This window comes from Phacochoerus africanus, chromosome 14, assembly GCF_016906955.1.
Source record: "Phacochoerus africanus isolate WHEZ1 chromosome 14, ROS_Pafr_v1, whole genome shotgun sequence".
In the NCBI taxonomy this organism is placed as follows: domain Eukaryota; kingdom Metazoa; phylum Chordata; class Mammalia; order Artiodactyla; family Suidae; genus Phacochoerus; species Phacochoerus africanus.
The window spans coordinates 27,235,773-27,259,608 of NC_062557.1; the positions used below are offsets into that span (position 1 = coordinate 27,235,773).

The following is a 23,836-nucleotide window of genomic DNA, read 5'->3' on the forward strand; positions in this document are numbered from 1 at the left end:
GTAACTTAAATCATAGGTACAAGAAATGCATTTTTTTTTTGCCATGCCTGCCTGCAGCATGCATAAGTTCCCAGGCCAGGGATTGAACTCCAGCCACAGCAGTGACAATGCCAAGTCCTTAACCACTAAGCCACCAGAGAACTCCTAAAACACACTGAATCTACAGCCCTTTCTCAATCTGAAGGACTCATCCAGTGGTTCCCAAATGAGAGAAGTAATGGACACAAATGAATTAGAGCATTGATACAATTTAATGATTTATGACATCTCCAGATAGCCTGTGGTTATAGTTTATGGCTACTGGAAATATAAAGTATCTCTCTCCAAACATCATCACGACGTTGGAGCATGGCTGAGAGCCTTCCACTAGCTCCTTCTCATTAACACTCTGTAGAGAGATTCTACAATCATGTGGCTATAATACATCAAAAATGGTCTTATTCCTCTGATTTCAAATTACAATAGCAACCAGTTGGAGGGAACAAAACATAGAGCTTAAGAGCACGAACTCTGGAACTAGGCTGAGTTTGAATCCCCAGTCGGCCACTTACTGGCTATGCAATATTAAGCTGTGTCTCTGCCCGCCTTCCGTAAACTGGGTTAGAACTATGAACGGCACATAGTAAGTGATATATATTTGTTTACTAAATGATTTAAAACATTTAAAAAGAGAGTTTCGACCCAAGCGTTGTACCACTTGTATGTACATAATCCTGATCCTAGGTCCTTTAAACATGAAGGTATCTTCCTAACGTAACAACAACAGCAAAAACCCTTGAAGAACTCTGATCTAAAGTGACCTCCTGGAGTTCCTGTCGTGGCTCAGTGGTTAACGAATCCGACTAGGAACCCTGAAGTTGTCGGTTCCATCCCTGGCCTTGCTCAGTGGGTTAAGGATCCGGCGTTGCCGTGAGCTGTGAGCTGTGGTGTAGGTCGCAGACGTGGCTTGGATCCTGCATTGCTATGGCTGTGGTGTAGGCTGTCGGCTACAGCTCCGATGGGACCTCTAGCCTGGGAACCTCCATATGCCGTGGGAACGGCCCTAGAAAAGGCAAAAAGACAAAAAATAAAAATAAAAATAAAAAAATAAAGTGACCTCCTGGGCCAAACTGATTAAGCATCAGCTGGTTGGCATACTAAGCAATATAATAGGTTTTATTAAGCAATGGTAATTTCACATCTTTGTCTTTTAATAAGGCTCTTTCCTTCTTATCTAAACTTGCACTCGAGTATTATCCTGCTTCTGACAAATGTATTCTAGTCAAGCAAGGATATATATTTGATGTACCATGCCTATGTTATTTTCTGTTTGTGTAGGAAGGTCTCCAACCAGCATTTTATTTCAATAGCTGAAGTATGTGCAGAGAAAGGTAGAGTTGACCCTTGAACAGCATGGGCTTTGAATGGTGGGTTGATACTTACATGCGGATTTTTTTCAATATCAAATACTACAATACTACACGATCAGAAGTTAGTTGAATCCTCAATTTGGAACTGCAGGTATGGAGGGCTCACTATGAGTTATATGTGGATTTGGGGCTGAGTGGAGTGTGGGCACCCCTCCTAACCCTCCCCGCTCCCCACCAACTGCCCCTCGTGCTGTTCAAGGCTCATCTGTACTTTCTCTGTATGTGAAACTGACTTATTTTAAAATAATTGGTCCTGAAGATTTGTTGGATTAAGTCAATGAAAACATGGATACCTAAGACATTCTATACAAGAATGAAATTAACACCAGTACACATTAGAAAAATATTTTAAACTCGGGGCAACTTTAGTTTCACCTCAAAAGCTAAGGTGATCAGAGTAAATACTGTCCTAATCTTTCAGGAGGCATTTTGCCTGGAAGCCTTACAGTTACCATCGAACATAGGTTAAGACTATTCAAAGGAAGTTTAACAATACACCTGATTTTAGAAAATATAGGTGGTAAAGATTCTAAACCCAGAGAGCCACGTTTGAGTATCATCATCTTCACTCATCAATGATCTATGCACTCTGTAAACAAGTATTTCGACACCAGGATAGGGCCATTCAGACCTGCCACAGTATCTGAAGTTATAGAAGACAAAAAAAAAAAAAAAAATGGGAAAGACCTATTAATATAATTAACTCATCAAACTGTCAGCTAAAAGTCTCCACACAAAGGGTCAAAAGTGTGATGGCCCAGTGGAGGGGAAAGATTTGGGACTAAGATGTACTTTTCTAGGTTTTCGAAGGTGTGTTAGAGAAAGGAAACTTTAAAAAAAAAAATCCATTCCTAATGAGCAAGAAGGGGATGAAAACAGAGCTACTGTTCATTATTATTATTATTATTGGTCTTTTTTTTAGGGCCACACCTGAGGCATATGAAAGTTCCCAGATTAGGGGTCGAAGAGGAGCTGCAGTTGCCAGCCTATGCCACTGCCACAGCAACATAGGATCCAAGCCTCATCTTTGCCCCGCACCACAGCTAAGGGCAATGCTGGATCCCTAACCCACTGAGCAGGGCCAGGGATCGAATCCATGTCCTCTTGGACATGGTTGGGTTCGTTACCACTGAGCCACAACAGGAACTCCCACCACTGCTCAATCTTTACAAAAAAAAAAAAAATCATATAGTCCTCAATAATACCAAGCTCAAATCAACTTAAATTCAACTAATTTTCTTGAAACCAATCAAGATAAAATTGAGCTTTTTCAAATACCAAAATCACTACCTGTACCAATATGAAACTTCCCTAAGATTTTTTGCCAGTACATACATGCCCAAGATTTGAAAGACATGACTATTTACCTTAAGCTCAATTACTTAAAATATGAAATGTATTAGTGTTTTAGACTGTTACAAATTCTATTGTGCCTCTACTGGCCAGCAGCAACCCCAGCCAGAGAATCAACAGCACTAGATCCTTAACCCACTGAGCCACCAGGGAACTCCCCAGTTGCCTTATTTTGATTTCCAGAAAAAGCGAACTCTAGCCTTTTTTCCCTTATAAAAAGGCATTTTTCTTCCAAGTTAAGCCTATGATAACTTCACTCAAACGTCTCCAGCAGAAACCAGGGCTTAAAACCGTTACTGATTGTTCTTAGTTATCCAAACTTTGTGATCACAGAACTTAACTGATGGCAATAGGCAGACCAGTCTCTGTTGGTTCCATTCACTATCCCAATACTTCTTCATAACCTCATTCTGTCCACTAAAGGACAAAGGCCTTACCATGGAGCTGGCAGAACAGCTTAGCTGTTATTTCCAGTACTTGTTTCCTTAAAATTTTTATTGTTCGAAACTGCAAGGCTAACAGACAAAAGGCTTTTGTAGACTGGTATCCAAAAAAACTCATTTGAGACCAAATTTACTTCACAAGTTAACCAGACAGTGCTGGTTTCTTACTACAAAAGTACAGAGAAAGTTATTTTTTCTTCTGAGTCAAGACGATCCCCCCCCATATGATGTCAACACGGTATCAATGAACACTAAACAGTGAAATGACTCATTACTTTAAAAAAAATACTCTTGCAGCTCAGCTAAAAAAACCCCTCCACCCTTAATGAGCCACTACAATTTGACACATTATAGATGACTAATCAATCTTTGAACACCCCAAACCAGTAGGTTGGATGTCCACTTGCAAAAACAAAAGCAAAAAAGTGTGTATGCTAGGAAAAATGCACACAAAAGCTCCTATTTAGCAACGTGTCCAATCTTGAATAGATTTTAATCATAAATTCTGTAGCTACACACAACTTATCCTCTAGTGTAAGGATTAGGAAAAACAGACCCAATTTTCAAGGTCTGCTGTCCCAGCAAGTTTTCTGAGCTATTCATCTCCCATGCAGAACGAGAAAACTGATCCTTTGGTCATTCTCCATATACACATCAAATCAATCCTCTCCGTTTACATGAGTGCATTTCATGTTACCACCTAACGCCATCTTAGATGTCAGCATGACTCGTTTTAAAACTTGCTATAATATAGGGCTGACTTGCCGTAGCATACCACCCCTATCAAGGGGAGAACAAGACATGGAATGAAGACAGTTGCTAAAAACAAAAAAGCTGTCCCCAGCATTGTCAGGCTAGGGGCAGCTTTCTATGTGGCAAACTACTGTCTGTGCCCTACTAGAGTAACTGCTTTCCTTTGCGATCCAGTGAGTCAGATCTTTCTGTCTTAACCAGGATTTACAACATCATTAATTCCAGAATCAGACCTTTGGCAAAGGCTTAAAAACAAACACCATGATAAACATGTTTAATTTTAAAGAATTTTAATACAAACTTAATATAAACTATTTCAGTCCCTCTTTACATGTAAGACACTGACTCAAAATACTTTTATACCGTTTTTTCAAGTATTGCACAATATAGGTACAAAATTAATATTTACGATTACATTTTCTTCCATAATATATAGCAAAAATCTTTAAACTTTTAACAGAAAATACTTTTTTTTTGAAAAAGCAAATATTCGTACATTTTAATTCCACCACTAAAGGAATATCCTGTACACAATTTTTAGAATAGTTGATGTCTTTAAGATGGATATTTTACAATTTCAGTAAAAAAAATACAACATGAAGCTGCTGCTGTCACAGATCACTGTAGTAAAAAGATATAAATGCAATACCATGTCGTAGAAACAATATATATATATCCTCTGATATTTTACAAACTTTGTACTAAATTAAATTATACAATTAGAAAAGACCAATAAACCCACTTATTAGTGCCAATTTTTTATAAAAAAAAAAAAAATCAGCCATGTCCTTGCTATATCTTAAATACTGTAAGAGGCCATATCTGAGAGTATACTTTAAAATATACAGTCAGTATAAAATAACTTTGTGCTTGGTTGGCAATGAAAAATGATGCATGTTTTATTTTTGTAACCAAGCTTGAATGTATCCTTACTATAAGCTTTAAAAAAAAAAAAAAAAAATCTCAAGGAGGTTATAGAAAAAAATCCCCCTTGGGTCCAAGCATTTTAATTTGTACGATACACTTTTTTTTTCTTTTCTTTTTTTAGTTAGCCATAACAGGCTGGAATTGCTGGTTAGAATACTGCATGTTATTCAAGCTAAAATTCAAGCCATCTACAAAAGACTTCTCGTTGAGGCCTCCATAGGCCGAAAACACATCAAAGGCATTACTGTACTGGAGAGGACTGAGGTTAAGGGGGCTGTCACCTGGGAACATTCCACTGGTACTACTACCTTGACCCTGCATATTAGGAAAAATAAATTCCTTGGCATTAGGAGAAAGGGCAGAGGTTTTCTGCTGCTGCTGCTGCTGCTGCTGTGGTGGTGGCGGCGGCGGCGGCGGCTGGGATGGCTGCTGCTGTTGCTGCGGCTGCTGCGGGCTACCCAGGCCAAGCCCATACAGAGAGTGCATTGAGGAAGAGATGGCTTTCTGCTTCAAGAGGTCATTCACATTCAAGCCGAGGTTGATAGGAGAAGTACGTGCGACCTTGTTGCTGCGGCCACTATTCTTCATTTTGGTAGAGCCGAACTTGGTGGCAGCGAAAGTGGCAGTGGTAAAGGTTAAAGGCTGAGTGGACCGTGGCATGAAGGTAGGGCTTACAGCAGCAGAGTGACCAAAGGGAGGCGATGGAGAGCTGGACACTGATGAGGCTGGGTCACTTATGGGCATAAAAACCTGGGCCTCTGGGTTAAAGCTGTTTTTGATCTCCTTATCCAACTCACATCCATTTTCATTATTATCATCCACATAAAGTACCTTCACTGGTCCCTTTTCACCAATTTGGTAGGAAACCTCAAACGGGTCGATCCAAACGCTAAGATCCTGTGGCAGATTGCCACGAACATCATCAATGTCCAAACCACTCTCTTTGGATGCTTGTTCAATCACTGGGTCCACTTTCTCCCCTATGTGTATACATCTAAACCCTGATCCTTTATATGGCTTTTCAGGATACCAGTGCCCTTCATATTTCTTCTTAAGAAGTCTTTCAAGCTCTTCACCAAAAATGTTGACACGTCTCCTGGGAAGCTTATTGTACAGATATGAAATAATGAAATTTAGTGCTACTTGGATTTCAAGCTGCATAGCTGCTATGCCACAAAATTAGGTTTGTGTTTCAACTCCCCCCCAGACACACACAAAAGTGTTCAATTTGTGGCAGAGAAACAAACTTTCATTCAAAGTGCTGGTATTAGTAGATATCCTTCACCTTGAGTGGTCTTGTTCCTTAAAGAAAACAAACAAAACAAAAGCAAACATGTCCACGTAAGATAAATGTTAAGTTCCACAACCTTTTTCTACCCTAGAGTAATTTCACTTTTGCAAAAAAAATCTAATAAGCTAGCAAGTCTGAAAAATATAATCAACACAAAATAAATGAACATACAATACAAAACTGTTTATTGAAGATCAAAAGCTCAAGGAAAAACTGAGGATTTACAGTTAAAACAATGTTTTTTTTTTAAGCCTATTATTAGCTTTCTGTTTCTGAATAGAGGTCTAAGAGAAAAAAATATTTCCGGGGTATAGAGCATATTCCTTCTTTTTCTTCCCTTAGTTCTCACAAAAATATGTACTGGAAACTATACTCGGCACATATATACCGAAGTTATATACATACACATACCAAAGTTTTAGAAGTTGGTTATACTCCTATTCACCAATGTAGAAACGAATGCTGTTATTTCAGTTCATTTTGGATACAGACTACTTACATCTTGTTTTATCGATAAACATTTTGAAATTTGAGAAGTCAGGAAAATTATTTTAATTTCCAAAGCTCATGATACTAAAGTTAAGGGTAAAAAATACTAAATGAATTGCCATCCTAGTGGATGATAATCATGAACCAAATTATCCTACACAGTTGCTGTTTTAAATATACTAAGTGCTCAAAATGAAATAATCAAGCTTCTCTGTGCTTTTCTTTTCAACGTGTATTTTTCTAAATTTGAAAATACCTCGTGGGCATCAAGCCTAACAAAAGAAACAATGAATTTCAAAAATTTATTGATTATTCTGTTGAAAGGGCAGAGTTTCTGAGTTTTACTCTGATTTTTAAAATCACCTCCATCCCTCGTGATAAGAAAACAGCCGGACAAGCGTGTACGATAAGGTCGACCTTTAAACGTTTGCTGGATCAGCACTGGGTGGGGGGGGATAAGGAAAGATCAAGGGCAAACAGAAGATATTTGCAAAGGAGGGATCTGAGGTTGATCTAAAAGGACATTTAAAAATCAAGTTGATAATTCATCTGTTTCATTTTTCCATACTCGTAGTGACAAAGGAGAAAGAGTCTCCGGCTGCCCTAAACTACAAACACTCTCCAAGCCAAAAGCCCTGAGTGCTGGCAAAGGCAGCCGATTAGGCCAAATTGCTTGAAGGTGCAGCCGAGCGAAATTCAGGCTCGGCAGAAGGTAGTTTCAAAGCAACGCCTTAAGACAGGAGCGTGAAGAATTACATAAACAGCCAGTTGGGTCTCATTAGATTTCTGCTCACAGCCCTCAGAGCCCAAGCGCTACAGCGGCAGCAGCCAAGAGGAGGAGGAAGAGAGTACAAGTCTCCTCCTTCAAGGAGGAGGAGGAGGAGGAGGAGGAAGGCCACGAGAGATGGAAATGCGACCATTTGGGGCCAGGGGCCCGGACACCCGGCGGGTCGCCGCGCCGGCTGCACCGGGTCAGCCGCTCCCCTCCCCCCGCCCCAGCCGTAACCCGACCCGCCGCTCCCTGCCCCCCGCCTCAAGGCTCCTGGGACCCGGCCAGAGCCTGGGGAGCGCTGGTTCCCTGGCACCATTTTCGGGCCGGCCAGCCACCCGCCCCGCAGAGCCCAGCGTTCCCTTCGCGTTCGCTGCTGCTCCTGGGCACCCCAACCCCCGATTCCCATCAGCTCGCCCCGGGCCGCCCTTCCCCGGTCACCCGGCCCCGCCGAGCCCAAAGCGCCGGCCAGCCCCGCCTCCAGCTCCCGGGCGCACCCGGGCCCCTCGGAGCTACCTCGGGTCGGGTGTTGAGAGCCGCTCCCCTCCACTCCCGGGCCGCGACGCCGCCGTCCCGAGCCCCCAAGGGCCCGCGGCTCGACGCTGCTGCAGCCCCTCCTCCTCCTGCCCCCGCCCGCCGCCGCCCCTCGATACTTACGGGTTGCTTCCACCACAGACCCAGCGGCTGGGCGGAGGAGAAGGGAGGGTCGGCGGCAGCGAGCTGGCTGGGCCTAGTGCACGCCGACGCTGCCGGGAGGAGGTTGCGGAGGACGAGAGCCTCAGGAGTTCGCCCCGTCTGGCTCGGGTTGGCGAGGACGGGGTCAGGTGAGCGCGCCCACTTCTCCACACAGCCCGGTGCCCGGCCCAGCGTCCCCGTAGAGCGCCCACTCTGCGCCGGGCCAGAGCTTTGCTCCTTCTGCCGCGGCGCGCGCCCCGCCTCTCGTTTTATAGTCTCCTCCCCGCCCCCCCATCCCCTCCCGTAGGGGTGCGCGCGCCCGCCCCGCGTCACACAGCTCCGGGCGGCGTCACCATTCCCCATCCTCCCACCCAGCACCCGAGACCCTCACCGGCTGGCTCCGCCCCTGCCCTGCCCCCGGACGCCATTGGCCAAGTCCCTCCTGCCCATGTCCCAAACCGAGGCGGTGGGCCGGGCGGGCAGGCCACACCCCTCAGGCTCCAGGATGGCCAATGAACCGACGATCTGGAGTCACTGTGGGCGGGATTAAGAAAAATTAGAAAGGGATTGGAGGAGAGACGTGCCAGTGAAGGCGACAGCGGTGGTTTGGGGCGGCTGACTCTGCGTCTAGGCCGAGAGCACCAGGGGGGAGGGGGGAGGGGAACGGAGCTGGAGGCGAAGCGGCTGGGGAGAACTGTGGCGAGCTGTCGATCTCGAGAGGGAGGGGAGGATTTACAAAGCATGCTCCACCCGAGTGGGATTGTGGCCGAGGAAAATCCCATTCGTGGACGAGCTACCACGTCGGCCTCCAGTGCACCCAAGAGAGCCTAGAAAAAGGGCGAAGTGTGACAAGGACTCGTGCACTCGGTTAATTAAATCACCGCAAGGGCCTAGGCCAACTGCTGTCCTGAGAGGGGCAACTGCAGAATCCAAAGCTGCTGTGCCAGGCTGGGGGTGGGGAAGGGAAGACCACCCGGCCACACCTCCCGCCCCGGTGACAGTTTAACTGCCTCCGCTTCCCACCTCAGACCTCCCCGTGCAACCTGGCAGCAACTCGGACGTGGGGGTGTCTTGAGAGTATAAGAAGAATCACATTTTATTCCGAATGTCCCAGTCCAGCCCTCCATGCCAAGTTGCGTACGTATCTAAGTGTATATGTGCATGCGTGTATTTCAAGTGCCTGTTTTAACATGAATACACATAATAAACACAGTGCCTTCCTATATTGTACGTTTAAGATAAAATTATCTTAGTTGAAATATGGGTGAAAAAATAGGGAGCAGGGAAAGACAGGGACTCAAAAGGGGCGGGCAAACGCTTCTTTTTCACAACCTGCAGCAGAGAATTACCCCAAGTTAACACTGGGAGCGGAACCAGGCGTCTCTTTCGGCTAAAAATATTACTCACAGGTAGCAACGACGCCTCATTGGCCAGGCTTCTCCCCTAGCAACCAGGCGATTGGCCGTCTGGTATCCAGGAGACCGACGTCAAACTCGCACTGGGAAAAGGAGCGAGAAGGTCTAAGGGGAGAGAAGGGTAGGAGGGGGAGAAAGAGGAGCAATGAATGAAACGCCCATTGCCCGGCCTTCCCCTCTCCGCTTTCTTCAGCCCTCAAGGAGTGCTTCCTGGAAAAACACCAATTGGGGCGCCGCCTTCCTCTCAAAACCGAGGGGGCTTGCACTCTCTACCTGCTACGTGGAAGTTAAACCACAATCCACCGAGGAGTGGAGTGTTTGCGAAGCTGGCTGTGCAGACCAGCCGTGCTCCTGCGGCACAAACCAGCTTTATGGACGCAAAAAAAAAAAAAAAAAAATTATGGTTTTTTTTCCTCCAACTTGATTCTCTTGCCTTCCTTTCCTCCTCTATTTGAAGGATAGAATTGAAAAAGAGTGTTTCCAAAGACCCAAAGTGTGTGAGGGGGGAGGGAAAGTAGGTTTGTGAAATAGGCTGAGGGTGGGAGTGGTCGGGTGACCGAGTTTTTCGTTTATTGTACTGATTCCTAAAATTCAGGTATTGTTTTTAAACAGCATAGAAGTTTTTACTCAATGATTCTTTGTTCTGTTTTTTTACTATTTGGGTTTTTCAGTTGTAAACAAGGACGAGTAAGATTTGGTTGTGAAAGTATGGAGGCATTTTAAAGTAAAAAGCCCCTTGCGCTGCGTTAATATAATATAATATAATATAATATAATATAATATAATATAATATAATATAAACCAATTTATATTATTCGTTCAGTGTCTTCTTTTTGCTCATTTGTGTTTGTTTTCAGTAATGAACATTAATTCCATTTGGGTTTTTTTATTTTATTTTTAAATTTTATAATTAGTTAAGCATAGAAATTGCAAGAATATAGGATGTTTGGGGAATGGTTTACCCAGAGAAACACTTGCTTTTCGTGTGCTCTAGAACATAATTTCTTTTACCATTAGGGAAATAATATCACTGTACCAAACATCCAGAATTGCAGGATCATGAATCGGGGCCATGTGTCTTAATTTGTAATTTGGAAAATATATCTCTGTAATTATAGGAGCATATTATGCTTGGGTGAGATTAATCCATCTACCTAAGGATAGAAGAACTGTAATTTTGTCAAGCTTGTCTATACTTTTCAAGAACTCTGTAAAGGGAAGGCACAGATTCTCTTTACTGAACTGCCCAGGTTTAAAACTTGAGAGCAGCATCTGATAAGTGTTGATTAAATGTCAGTAGCATGGTTCATGGACATGGAAGGCAGACCTGTGTTTGCCAGGGGGGAGGTGGGGGCTTACAAGGAGTTTAGGGTTAGTAGATGCAGACTGTTATATTTAGAAGGAATGGGTGATGGGGTCCTGCTGTACTGTACAGGGAACTGTATCCAGTCCCTTGGGTAAGAACCTGATGGAAAAATGAAAAAAATAAAGGGTGTGTATGGGTGGCCAGGTCACTTGGCTGTACATCAGAAATTGAAGAAACATTGTAAATCAACTATACTTAAATAAACATTTTTTAAAAATAAAAAAATAGGAGTTCTCATCATGGCTCAGCAGAAACGAATCTGACTAGTATCCATGAGGACACAGGTTCCATCTCTGGCCTTGCTCAGTGGGTTAAGGATCTGGTGTTGCTGTGAGTTGAGGTGTAGACCAACATCTACAGATCTGATTTGACCCCTAGCCTGGGAACTTACATATGCCATGGATGTGGCCCTAAAAAGACTAAATAAATAATATCAGTAGCAGTACATAGAATTTTTAAATCAAAAATTTAAGGATGATACTTAGTCTTTTTTTTTTTTTTGCTTTTTAGGGCCACACCTGAGGCATGTGGAGGTTCCCAGGCTAGGGGTCCAATCGGAGCTATAGCTGCTGGCTTATGCCACAGCCACAGCAAATTGAGATCTGAGCTGCATCTGCGACCTACATCACAGCTCATGGCAACGCCGGATTCTTAACCCACAGAGCAAGGCCAGGGATCGAACCCGCTACCTCATGGTTCCTAGTCCAATTCATTTCCGCTTCACCATGACAGGAACTCCTAAATCAGAAATTTAGATATAAAATTTTTACTAGTTGTGGCTCAGCTCAAATGTATGAGAGGGTTTCAAACCAAATATAAATATGCGCGCGCACACACACACACACACACACACAGTGAGGCCCTCTGGCATACTGAAAAAAGTACTGAAGAGCAGGTTTTGGAAGATCAGAATTTCACCCTTTTCTTTTCTTTTCTTTTCTTTTCTTTTCTTTCCTTTTCTTTCTTTCTCTCTCTCTCTCTCTTCCTTTCTCCCTCTCTCTCTCTTTCTTTTTTTCTTTCATTTTTTAGGGCCGCCCAGCACATGACAGTTCATGGGGCTAGGGAGCGGAGTCTGAGACCTATACCACAGCTCTTCATCACAATACTGGATCCTTAACCCACTAAGCGAGGCCAGGGATTGAACCCGCATCCCCATGGATACTAGTTGAGTTCTTAAGCCGTTGACCCATCTTTCTTGCTTTCCTCCCTTCCTTTTTTTTTCTTTTTTTTCTCTTTAGGGCTGCACCTGTGGCATATGTCAGTTCCCAGGCTAGGGGTCCAATAGGAGCTGCAGCTTCTGGCCTATGCCGCAGCTTGCGGCAATGCCGGATCCTTAACCCACTGAGTGAGGCCAGGGATCAAACCTGCATCCTCACAGATACTGTGTCAGGTTCTTAACCCGCTGAGCCACAATGGGAACACCTTCACCCATTTCTTTTTCTTTTTTTTTTTAATGTGTATCTTTTTAAATTAATTTATTTATTTTTAAAATTTTTTTATTTTATTTTTTGTCTCTTTACTTTTTCTAGGGCCGCTCCACAGCATATGGAGTTTCCCAGGCTAGGGGTCGAATCAGAGCGGTAGCTGCCAGCCTACGCCAGAGCCACAGCAAGTCGGGATCCAAGCCACATCTGTAACCTACACCACAGCTCACGGCAACGCCGGATCCTTAACTCACTGAGCAAGGCCAGGGATCGAACCCGAAACCTCATGATTCCGGGTCGGATTCATTAACCACTGAACCATGAAGGGAACTCCACACCTTCACCCATTTCTATCAACTTTTAGTTCTGTCATCTATAAATAGGGTTGGATTAAATAATCTCCAACAATTCTTTCAATTAAAAAAAATTTGACATTTAAAACTCAGTGCCCCCAAAGTGAACAATGTATTCATTTTCTTTTCTTTTTTTTTTGTCTTTTTGCCTTTTCTAGGGCCGCACCTGTGGCACGTGGAGGTTCCCAGGCTAGGGGTCTAATCAGGGTTGTAGCCGACGGCCCATGCCACAGCCACAGCAACACCAGATCCGAGCCACGTCTGCAACCTACACCACAGCTCACGGCCACGCCGGATCCTGAACCCACTGAGCAAGGGCAGGGATTGAACCCGCAACCTCATGGTTCTTAGTCGGATTCATTAACCACTGCGCCACGACGCGAACTCCAAGATGTCCTAAACTTTCTAATGCTCGTTCTGTTTCCTTGTACATTGAGACAGGATTATGGAAGTATCACCATCACGCAATGTGTATTACCAAGGCTCATTTCACTTCTAGGGAATCAACTTTTTGCCTGTATTTGAAAATTAGGCAACATACAAATGTACTGTTGTTTTTATTATGGTTATTCATTTCTTTTGGACAGTCATGCAATGTAAACCATAGCATGCACATTTAAAAAGTTGTTAATGAAGAGCAAATATAAATTAATCATTGAGTTATTAAAAACCAAGTATACCAATCTTTCCTAAACATATCTCGAAGGAGGGCATGGAATTATGACTGAGGAAACCTCAGCGTGGTTTCCTGTGGCTTCTCATATGGATTAGTAGAGGAGGGCCATACATTGTCCAAGAAGTGGGAACGCAGGCATTTGTAATTACAAGATAATTAGATAACGTTGAACAAATCCATTTATCTTTGGAACGGGTAATTTCACTGAACAATCTGGTCTTATAGGAAAACGTCTGCTTATAACTTGCTCTCTCCCTATTGTCTTGATGGGTAAAAATCCAAACAAAATTTTGAAATTTCTTTCTATTATCCAAGGACAAGGATTTTTATTTCAGCCATAGAGCGTAGTTGCAAGTTCTAGGAGTGATACAGTGTGATACCACTTATATATCACTGATGTATCACTATATACAGTGTGTAAGTGATACAACTTACAAAAAACATTTATTAAAGCCTCTGTGAGCTACTGTTATTATCTTAAATCTACAAATTCTAGATTTCATCCATAGCAGAGTATGTTAAGGAAAATTGAAAATGCTCTATCATTGTAATGATACATAAATTGGGAGTTCCCTTGGTGGCGCAGTGGTTAACGAATCCGACTAGGAACCATGAGGTTGCGGGTTCAATCCCTAGCCTTGCTCAGTGAGTTAAGGATCCGGCGTTGCCATGAGCTGTAGTGTAAGTTGCAGACACGGCTCGGATCCCACGTTTCTGTGGCTCTGTTGCTCTGGCCTAGGCCGGCAGCTGTAGCTCCGATTAGACCCCTAGCCTGGGTGCGGCCCTAGGAAAAAAGAAAAAAAAAATAAAGCATAAATTGTATTTGTTATTATGCAGCTCTGCTTAAAATAGAAATATGTACATACACGCACAATTTTTAAAAAATTTTATTATTATTATTATTATTTGGTCTTTTATTTTTTTGCCTTTTCTAGGGCTGCTCCTGTGGCATATGGAGGTTCCCAGGCTAGGGGTCGAATCGGATCTGTAGCCACCAGCCTACAGCAACGCGGGATCCGAGCTGCGTCTGCAACCTACACCACAGCTCACGGCAACGCCGGATCCTCAACCCACTGAGCAAGACCAGGGGTCGAACAGTAACCTCATGGTTCCTAGTCGGATTTGTTAACCACTGCGCCGTGACAGGAACTCCCACAATTTTATTTTTAAAAATAGATAACTTGGTTCTGCAATTCTGGATCTCTCTCTCTATCTCTCCATCCATCCATCCACAATTGTAGCAGGTACTATTGCTAGCTTACTCTTTGCCATATCCTATCCTGTTCCCCTTGTCTACCTGAATAAAGAGCTGTCTTCCCAGCCCTCACACAGTTGGGTGGCATTGTGGCTCTTCTGCCAATGAGACATAAACAGGCATCAGCTGGGATGGTTTCTAAGAAAGTTTCAATTTTCTTATCAAAGCAGCCTGTTCTAGTTACTATTGCTGTATAACAAAGTATCCAAAACTTAGTGGCCTAAAACATCTATCTTTTTTTTTTTTGTCTTTGTTAACGGCCCCACCTGTGGCATATGAAGGTTCCCAGGCAAGGGGTCAAATGGGAGCTGTAGCCGCTGACCTACAGCCACAGCAATGCCAGATCCTTAACCCATTGAGCGAGGCCAGGGATTGAACCTGTGTCCTCACGGATGATAGATTTGTTTCTGCTGAGCCACGACAGGAAGTCCCATAAAATATCTATCTTGCTATGCTCTTGGATCCTGTAGTTCAAGAATTCAGACAGGACACACAGGGGGTGGGGTGGGGGGTGGGTGGGGGGTGGATGGCTTGCCTCTTCTCCACAATGTCTGCAGCTTCAGCCAAACAATCAAGAATCTTGGGGACAGATTTTTCTAATAGCACTTTCTCCAGTGATGGAAAGATGCTGTATCTGTGCTGGGCAGTATGGTTAGCCACAGTTCACATGTAGCTAATGAGCACATGAAAAATGGTCAGTATGACTGAGGAACAGAAACTTTTATTTAGCGAGGCCAGGGATCGAACCCGCAACTTCATGGTTCCTAGTTGGATTTGTTTCCGCTGCGCCACGATGGGAATTCTTGTCCTCTTTTCTTTTTTTAAGCATTCGTTGGGAACCTCTGAGTCAGGCTGAATGTTAAAAAATCAAGCAACAGATTGGAAATCAAGGTTCTAGACATCAAAATCGATTACATATTTAAAACATTTAGGCAAGTTCTAGTGCAAAATTTAAGATCAGAATCATGTTCAGCCATGTATTTGACACATAGTGTGTATGATGCTCACACAAATTAAAGGGAAAAACACAAAGACCCCTAATAGAAACATGGAGAAAAGGTGTAGATAGAAAATTCAGGAGTTCCCGTCGTGGCGCAGTGGTTAACGAATCCGACTAGGAACGGTGAGGTTGCGGGTTCGGTCCCTGCCCTTGCTCAGTGGGTTAACGATCTGGCGTGGCCGTGAACTGTGGTGTAGGTTGCAGATGCAGCTCAGATCCCACGTTGCTGGGGCTCTGGCGTAGGCTGGTGGCTACAGCTCCAATTAGACCCCTAGCCTGGGAACCTCCATGTGCCACGGGAGCGGCCCAAGAAATGGCAAAAAGACAAAAAAGAAAAAAAGAAAATTCATTGAAAGAGTAATACAAGGAGCTGATAAACATGTGAAAACATCTTCATCCTATATATTTTCAAAGAGATCCAGATTACAACAACAGAGATGCCGTCTTACTTATCAAATTATCCAAGACTAGAAAAAAATGTAGGAGATAGACATGATTATACACTGGGAGTGTTAAGTAATACGATCTTTCTGGAAAGCGGGTCATTATGCATTAAGAGCCTTAAAAAAAAATCCCTCTCTCTGACCCAGTAAATTCACTTATAGAACTCTCCCAAGGAAATAATCAAGGATGTAGTTAAAGACTCATATATTAAAAAATGTTTGGTTAAATGATTTTTTAATACAGAAAAATTTCCAACATCCTACATGCTGAGCAATAATTAAATAAATTATTCTAAATCATAGAATGCAGGCATTAACAATGATGATTATGACAATGCTGAGTGTCTGGGGGAAAACAGAAATAATGTAACATTAAATGAACTGCAGCTACAAAAGTGCATGCAGGAGACACTCATTCAGCAAGAAATGAACTGTGGTGTAGGTCACAGACTTGGCTTGGATCTGGTGTTGTTGTGGCTGTAGTGTAGGCTGGTGGCTGTAGCTCCAATTCGACCCCTAGCCTGAGAATTTACATATGGCACGAGTGCGTCCCTAAAAAGCAAAAAATTAAATTAAATTAAAAAATAATAAAAGGGCAATACAAAACAGTTCTAATTCTTTTCCTCAGTGCCCTTTCTCCTTGATGTTTCTTTCACTTTTCACACTGTTTACTGGAAGCTACTCGAAATATTCCCTTTTTACTTTGCACATTCTTGCATTGCCATCAGATGGACCCAGTGTGGCTCCCACCTCCTAACTATCTCAGCTGCAGTTAAAATGTAGTAGAAAAATCATCAACTTGACACCAGAGGATTTGCTTTTGAGTTCTGCTCTGCCAGGTGTTAGTTGAGCAGGGCTGCGCTGAGTCCTAGCCCTCAGGTAATTAATAGACGCAGTAAGTACCCTCTGAGTTGCGTGAGAATCAAATGAGATAATGCTTATGAAAATTCTTCATGAACTGTAAAACCCTACATAGATGTTCACATTTTCTCTTCCTTCCTTCTCTCCTGACCTCTCCTCCTTATCCTCTTCCTTTGCTTCTTAGAGCTGATGAAAATTTGATTCAGCTCAACTGAGAAAACGTGAGGCGTTCTCGTTGTGGCTCAGCAAGTTGAGGACTCAACATAGTGTCCGTGAGGATGCAGGTTCCATCCCTGGCCTAGGGTGGGTTAAGGATCCGGTGTTGCTACAAGCCACTGCGTAGGTCACAGATGCGGCCAGGATCTAGCATTGCTGTGGCTGTGGCAGAGACCAGCACTGCAGTTCCGATTGGACCCCGAGCTTGGGAACTTCCACGTGCCACAGGTGCGACCTCGAAGAGAAAAAAGAAAGAAAGAAAACATGTGAAATTACTTTTAAACTATAAACAAGTATTATTAACAGCCTCATTGATCATACACAGCTTCCCCAAACTGTCATTCCCTCCTTCAAAATGTCTCTGAGAATCTCATGCCTTGGTCTTATTTAATTCTTAGGTTATCTAACTTTCCATGGTTTAGATCCTGTCTCCTACGTTGGCCTGATTCCAAATTTTTTTAGGGCAGGCAGCATGGCTTACTTTTTTTTTTTTTTTTTTAATATCTTTGCACATGAGCTCTTGAGTGCCTTGTATTCAATCAATATAAACTGTTTGATGGTTTCGCTCTGCACTTGCTAATCCAGAGAAAGAACACAGAATATTTGAGAAAGAGTAAGTGGTTTGAAGTGGCTGGTGTATGACTTTTGAAGGTGAGAAGTGAAATGCTGGAGAGGAGGCTGGGTAGGCAGAAGATAGGTTATCAAAGGCCTTGGATTAGGAAACTAAGATTTTGCTCTTCATAGGTCGGAAGATGTTGAGTGAGTTTTCAGTAGGGAAATGACATTATTGGAATTCCAGTGTTTTTTTTTTTTTGTCTTTTGTCTTTTTGCCTTTTCTAAGGCTGCTCCCTCAGCATATGCAGGTTCCCAGGCTAGGGGTCTCATCGGAGCTGTAGCTGCCGGCCTACGCCAGAGCCACAGCAATGCCAGATCTGAACTCCATATGCCACAGGGCCGCCAAAAAACAAAGAAAAAAAGAAACAAACAAAAAGCCTCAGTTCTCTGTGAAGAATTCTGCTGGGGCTCCAGCAAGGTTGGTTTCTCCTACCTTAACTTTATTGACTGTGCTGGGTATTTGTTGTCACTTTAAACAGCATCCGCTCCCCTTCCTCCAGCAACAGGCCTGATTTTTGTTTGGGTCTTTCTCCCACTCCCTATCCACATACTTCCTTTGGGACCTGCCATCTAGGATCTGAAGACACAAAGAATATGCATTCTCCTGGCCACTGTGATGGGTCCTATTAGGCCAATCAGAGCCAGTAACTCTCAGTTCTGGGACTACTTTTGAAGTCTTGAGGAGAAGGACTCTTTCCCATAAACCAGGAACCTGAAAGGCTCATAGTTGAGGCTTCTGGGCAATCTTAGTATCATCAGGAGACAGCTGTCAGAGAATGCAACTAACTAACCTGGGCAGAACCTGGAGAAAAGCCAAATCCTGAAAAACAGCCTTTAAACCCCGTGTCACCTCTACCTGGACTTTGAGCTACAGGCTGTCTAAGCATGGGTTCCCCCAAGAGTGGAGCCAAAGGGCTTTGTGCTGCCGCTTTAGTTGGGAGTCAAACTAAACTCACAGGGAGCAGGAGTGAGGAACATGGGAAATAAGACAGGGGAGGAGAAATGGACTGCCCTGGTGGGCTAGCAGTTAAAGGATTTGGCATCATCACTGCTATGGCTTGGGTTTGATCCCTGGCCCAGGAACTTCCTCATGCCTTGGGTGCGTCCCCCCCACCCCAAAAAAAAGACAGGGTAGGAGGGAAAACAAAGCAAATTTTGCATTGCTAAGCTGGCTGCTGTGAATAACAATGGTTTGATTCCCATGGCCCAGTCTTCCAAAAAGCCACTTAAATTGCATCCCAGAACAGCACATCTGAGGAAAGAAAAAGTGAAGAATTTATTCGCAGGTTACTGTTTCCCATTGATCAAAAGTCATATCATGGCACGTAAAGGCTCCCATATTTCTGGGTTTTAGACATTGGAAGCCATGTAAGGGCCTTGCACCTCTGGGAATTCCTTAGACGGGAGGCAGGGGACAGACTGTGAGATGTCAGGTTGTGCTAGTGTGACTTTAGAGCCTGTGCAGATCTGGTCACAGCAGTGACAGCTGGAAGGAGAGAAGGTGAGGCCAAGGAAAACTGAGGTTGTACCTCAGAGGTATCAGATACTCATGAGCTAATAATAAGTTCCTTTTTGGCTAAAACCAGTTGGGGTTGGGTTTCTACATAAGCAATCTTGTGTCCACAACCCCCATCTCCTCACTCCCTGGACTGCAGTGGCATTCACTGTCTGGGTCATTCATTTTGACATGAAAGCGTGTGCTCCTTTTTTGTTACTTAGTTATCCTGCATTGGTGTGTGTCCTGTCTCTCCAAGAGGTCTGTGTAGCCATGAGAGCAGGGAAGTAGCTTCTACTGCCCTATGCCTGTGCTGGTCACAATATGCTTAATATTTGGCTGAGCTGATTTTTCAAATTTCATAAAATTCAGTATTCTGCTATTTGATCATTTGCATCCCAGCGTGATTTCCCAATATATGCTGTTCCCAATATAACCCATTACATTCTATCATTTGGCCGGTACTTATGCAATGAATCACCAGATGGTTTCACATGCTCAGTAGCACTTGGATTCTAGAGTCAAATCATTGTTCTTCTATTCTCAATATGATTAATATGAAAAATATTCAATGACATGTAGAATGTCTCTAGGAGAGCTGATACTGACTAAAGTAGGAATTCCAGAAGTTAGGAAGGGAGAGAACAGGAGTTCCTGCTGTGGTGCAGGGGGTTAAGGATCCAGTGTTGCTGCAGCTGCAGTGTAGGTCATAGCTGTGGCTCAGATTCAATCCCTAGCCCAGGAACTTCCACATGCCATAGGTACAGCCAAGAAAGGAGAAAAAGAAAAGAAAAAAGAATGGAGGGAGCAACCAAGAAGGAAATAATTAAATCATAGAAAAAGTTGATAATGAGATGAAAGCAAAGATTTGGATAATAAACTTGATTTAATAGATATCTGTGTTCTTGTAGGACTTTCCAAGGATAGAAATTCTTTTCAAATGTCATGGAATAATTTAAAATTGTCTGTGTAGGAGTTCCCGTCATGGCTCAGTGGAAACGAATCTGACTAGTATCCATGAAGACGCAGGTTCGATCCCTGGCCTCGCTTACTGGGTTAAGGATCTGGTATTGTGGTGAGCTGCAGTGTAGGTTGAAGATGCAGCTTGGATCCCACATTGCTGTGGCTCTGGTGTATGCCATGGGGCTACAGCTCTGATTGGATCCCTAGCCTGGGAACCTCCATATGCTGTGGGTGTGGCCCTAAAATGACAATAATAATAATAATAAAATGAAGTTTTCTGTGTAATATATTGCAAAGAAAATTTCTATAAATTCCCAAAAGAAATTTTCCTTTGGGAAATATATAAACCTAATGACCCAAATTTCCACAGAACATTAACACTAGAAATTAACAACAGATATAGCAAAAAAATCTATTTACTTGCAAATTCAAAGCACTTTTTGAAGTAGCTTTTAAGATAGAGGAAGTCAAAACTGAAATTTCTTGTAATGCATAGTCAAATAGGAAATCAAAACTGAAACAATGGATTTGGTTGTTGTTGTTGTTGTTTTTTTGGCATGGAAGTTTGAAGTTCACAGGCCAGGGATTGAACCTGTGCCATAGCAGTGACCTAAACGGTTTAACCCTGCAGTGATAATACTGGATCCTTAACCTGCTGCACCACAAGAGAACTTCCCAGATTATTTTAGAGTAATGGCAATGTGGACATTATATATCAAATTCTATAGGATGCAGGAAAAGTGATAATTGGAGGAAAATTTATTAACCTAAACACTTTTATTAGAAAATAAGAAAAACTGAAATGAAGTTATTGGAGCATTCAACTTAGGATGCTAGCAAAAGAGAAGCAAAATAGACCTAAGTAGAATGTAAGAATCATTATTTATTATTTATAGATACAACATAAATTGATGAGATAAAAAACAAATATCAGATGTCTAAAATCAAAAGCTGACGATTGACCAATAAAATAGATAAAATTTTTACAGCTGTGTTCAAGAGAAAAAGACTCAAATTGACAATATTAGAAATAAAAAGAGAATATGATTATATAAACAGAAGTTATTAAAGAATTAAAGGAATATTATTTACAACTGGATTAAATCTGAATTAAATTTATAATTTCCAGGGAAAATATAAATTATCTTAATTGGCTTATAAATAGTATCAAACCTAAATGAACCACCAACTGTGGAAAAATTTAGAAAACAAAATAGTTTAAGATCTACTGACAGGGAGTTCCTGTTGTGACACAGCAGGTTAAGAACCCAACTAATATCCTTAAAGATGGGGGTTCAATCCCTGGCCTTGCTCAGTGGGTTAAGGATCCGGCTTTGCTGCAGGCTGTGGTAGAGGTCCCAGATACAGCTCGGATCTGGTGTGACTGTGGCTGTGTGGCATAGGCCAGCAGCTGCAGCTGCAGCTGCAGTTGCAGCTCCAGATTCAACCCTTAGCCTGGGAACTTCCCCATATGCAGCAGGTGCAGCCCTAAAAAGAACAACAACAAAAAGTCCTACTGACGGAAAAGAGACCAGGGTGGTTTTAGGGTAAGATCTAACACTCTCACGCCATGAATCTGGCATAACAATGATACCACAGTAGACAAGCATAGAACAATTACAGTAAAAAAAGAAAAAGGCTGAATTTGCTTATAAACAAATTTAAAAGATCCTAAATAGGGAGTTCCTGTCATGGCGTAACGGTTAATGACCATGAGGTTGCAGCTTTGATCCCTGACCTCGCTCAGTAGGTTAAGGATCCGGTGTTGCCATGGGCTGTGGTGTGGGTAGCAGATGCAGCTCGGATCCCAGGTTGCTGTGGCTGTGGCGTAGGCTGGCAGCTGCAGCTCCGATTCAACCCTTAGCCTGGGAGCCTCCATGTGCCCCGGGTGCAGCCCTAAAAGGACAAAAGACAAAAAAAAAAATGAAACAATTAAAACCAAAATCCTAAATAAAATGTTAGCAAATTGAATCAGTGTATTAAAAATAATGCAAGGGGGTGGAGGAAGGGAGGATTGGGAATTTGGGATAGTAGAGGTAAACTAGCATATACAGGATGGGTAAACAATAGGGTCTGACTGTATATATAGCACAGGGAACTATATTCAATATCTTGTGATAAATCATCATGGAAAAGTATATGAAAAGGAACATATATATGTATAACTGCTTTTCTTTGCTGTGCGGGAGAAATTAACACAACCTTGTAAACTATACTTCAATAAATTTTTTTTAAAACTTCAGAAGAGTCATGCAAGGATGCTTCAACGTTAGGATATTTGTTAATGCAATTCGCTACACCGATATACCAAAGAGCAGGAAATGATCATTTCAGTGGGTACCCCAAAAAATGCCTTTGTAAAATCCAATGCCTTTTCATGATTGGAAAAAACTACCTTCTTTTAAGTAGAGAGAGAAACATCTTTAACTTGATAAAGTCTCCATCAGAAACGTGTAGCAAATATTACTTAGGGGTGAAGCATTAGACGCATCTTCTTTAAAGTCAGGACTGAGGAGTTCCCGCTGTGGCTCAGTGGTTAAGGAATCCGACTAGGAACCATGAGGTTGCAGGTTCGATCCCTGGCCTTGCTCAGGGGGTTAAAGATCCGGGGTTGCCGTGAGCTGTGGTGTAGGTTGCAGACGCGGCTCGGATCCTGCATTGCTGTGGCTCTGGTGTAGGACAGTGGCTACAGCTCCAATTTGACTCCTAGCCTGGGAACCTCCATATGTGCTGTGGGAGCAGTCCAAGGAATGGCAAAAAGACAAAAAAAAAAAAAAAGAGAAAGGGAAGTAAGAGGTATACATCAACATGTGAAGAGATAAAATAGCATTGTTTACTGATGATATGATTCTTTATCCAGAACCTCAACACCAACATCTTAAAAAATGATTGTGGCTTATGAAAGAGTCTAATAAGGTGGTAAATTAGAAAATAAATATATATAAAAAAACCAATAGCTTTCACATATCTCAGCAATAATAAACTAGGAAATATAATAGAAAAAGAATGTGATTTACATTAATAAAAATACCATAAGACACTTAGGAACAAATTACCAAAAAATATACAGTACTCATAATGAATAAAACTATGAAATTTTATTGAAAAACATACAAATATTAAATATGGAGAAACAGTTTCCATTCCTGGGTGAAAAGATTCAGTATTAAAAAGATATTAATTCTTCAAATTAATCCCTACTAACATTCCAGCAGGACTTTTTATGGATATACTGATTTCAACATTCATCTGGAAGAGAAATATACAGGAATTGCCAAGAACATTTTGAAATAGAAGCATGATAAGAGGATCTCCTCCTATTATATATCAAGACATACAACAAATATATCAAAACTCTAATAATAAAAATCATGGTATTGACGTAGGAATAACCAAATGGGTGAGGAAACAAAACAGAATCCTGAAGTATATCCTATCTAGATAGGAACTTAGTTTATAATACTGATGGCAATTATAAAACATGGTGTTGGGGCAACTAACTCTCAGTTTTAGAGGAAAAGAAGTTATAACATCATACAAATTCTAGGTAGTTTAAAGATGAAAACTTTTTTTTTTTTTTTCTGCCATGTGCAGCAGCTTGTTGTAAGGATCTCTGTTCTCAGACTGAACCTGGGCCATAGCAGT

At 42.4% G+C, this 23,836-nt stretch overlaps 1 protein-coding gene across 1 annotated transcript; it reads right to left on the minus strand.

Annotated features, from left to right (window-relative positions):
• Window positions 1–4,231: 4,231 nt before the first annotated feature.
• Window positions 4,232–8,370, minus strand: TOB1 (transducer of ERBB2, 1). Its single transcript, XM_047758113.1, has 2 exons — window positions 8,092–8,370; window positions 4,232–6,187 (listed from the first exon to the last, which is right to left on the minus strand). The coding sequence occupies exon 2, from the start codon at window positions 6,044–6,046 to the stop codon at window positions 5,003–5,005; it is 1,044 nt and encodes a 347-aa protein (XP_047614069.1). The 5' UTR covers window positions 6,047–6,187; window positions 8,092–8,370; the 3' UTR covers window positions 4,232–5,002.
• Between the last annotated feature and the right edge of the window lie 15,466 nt (window positions 8,371–23,836).

Excerpts from the sequence above, each read along its gene's own strand:
- TOB1 (XM_047758113.1), bottom strand. The coding sequence starts at position 6,046 with ATGCAGCTTGAAATCCAAGTAGCACTAAATTTCATTATTTCATATCTG.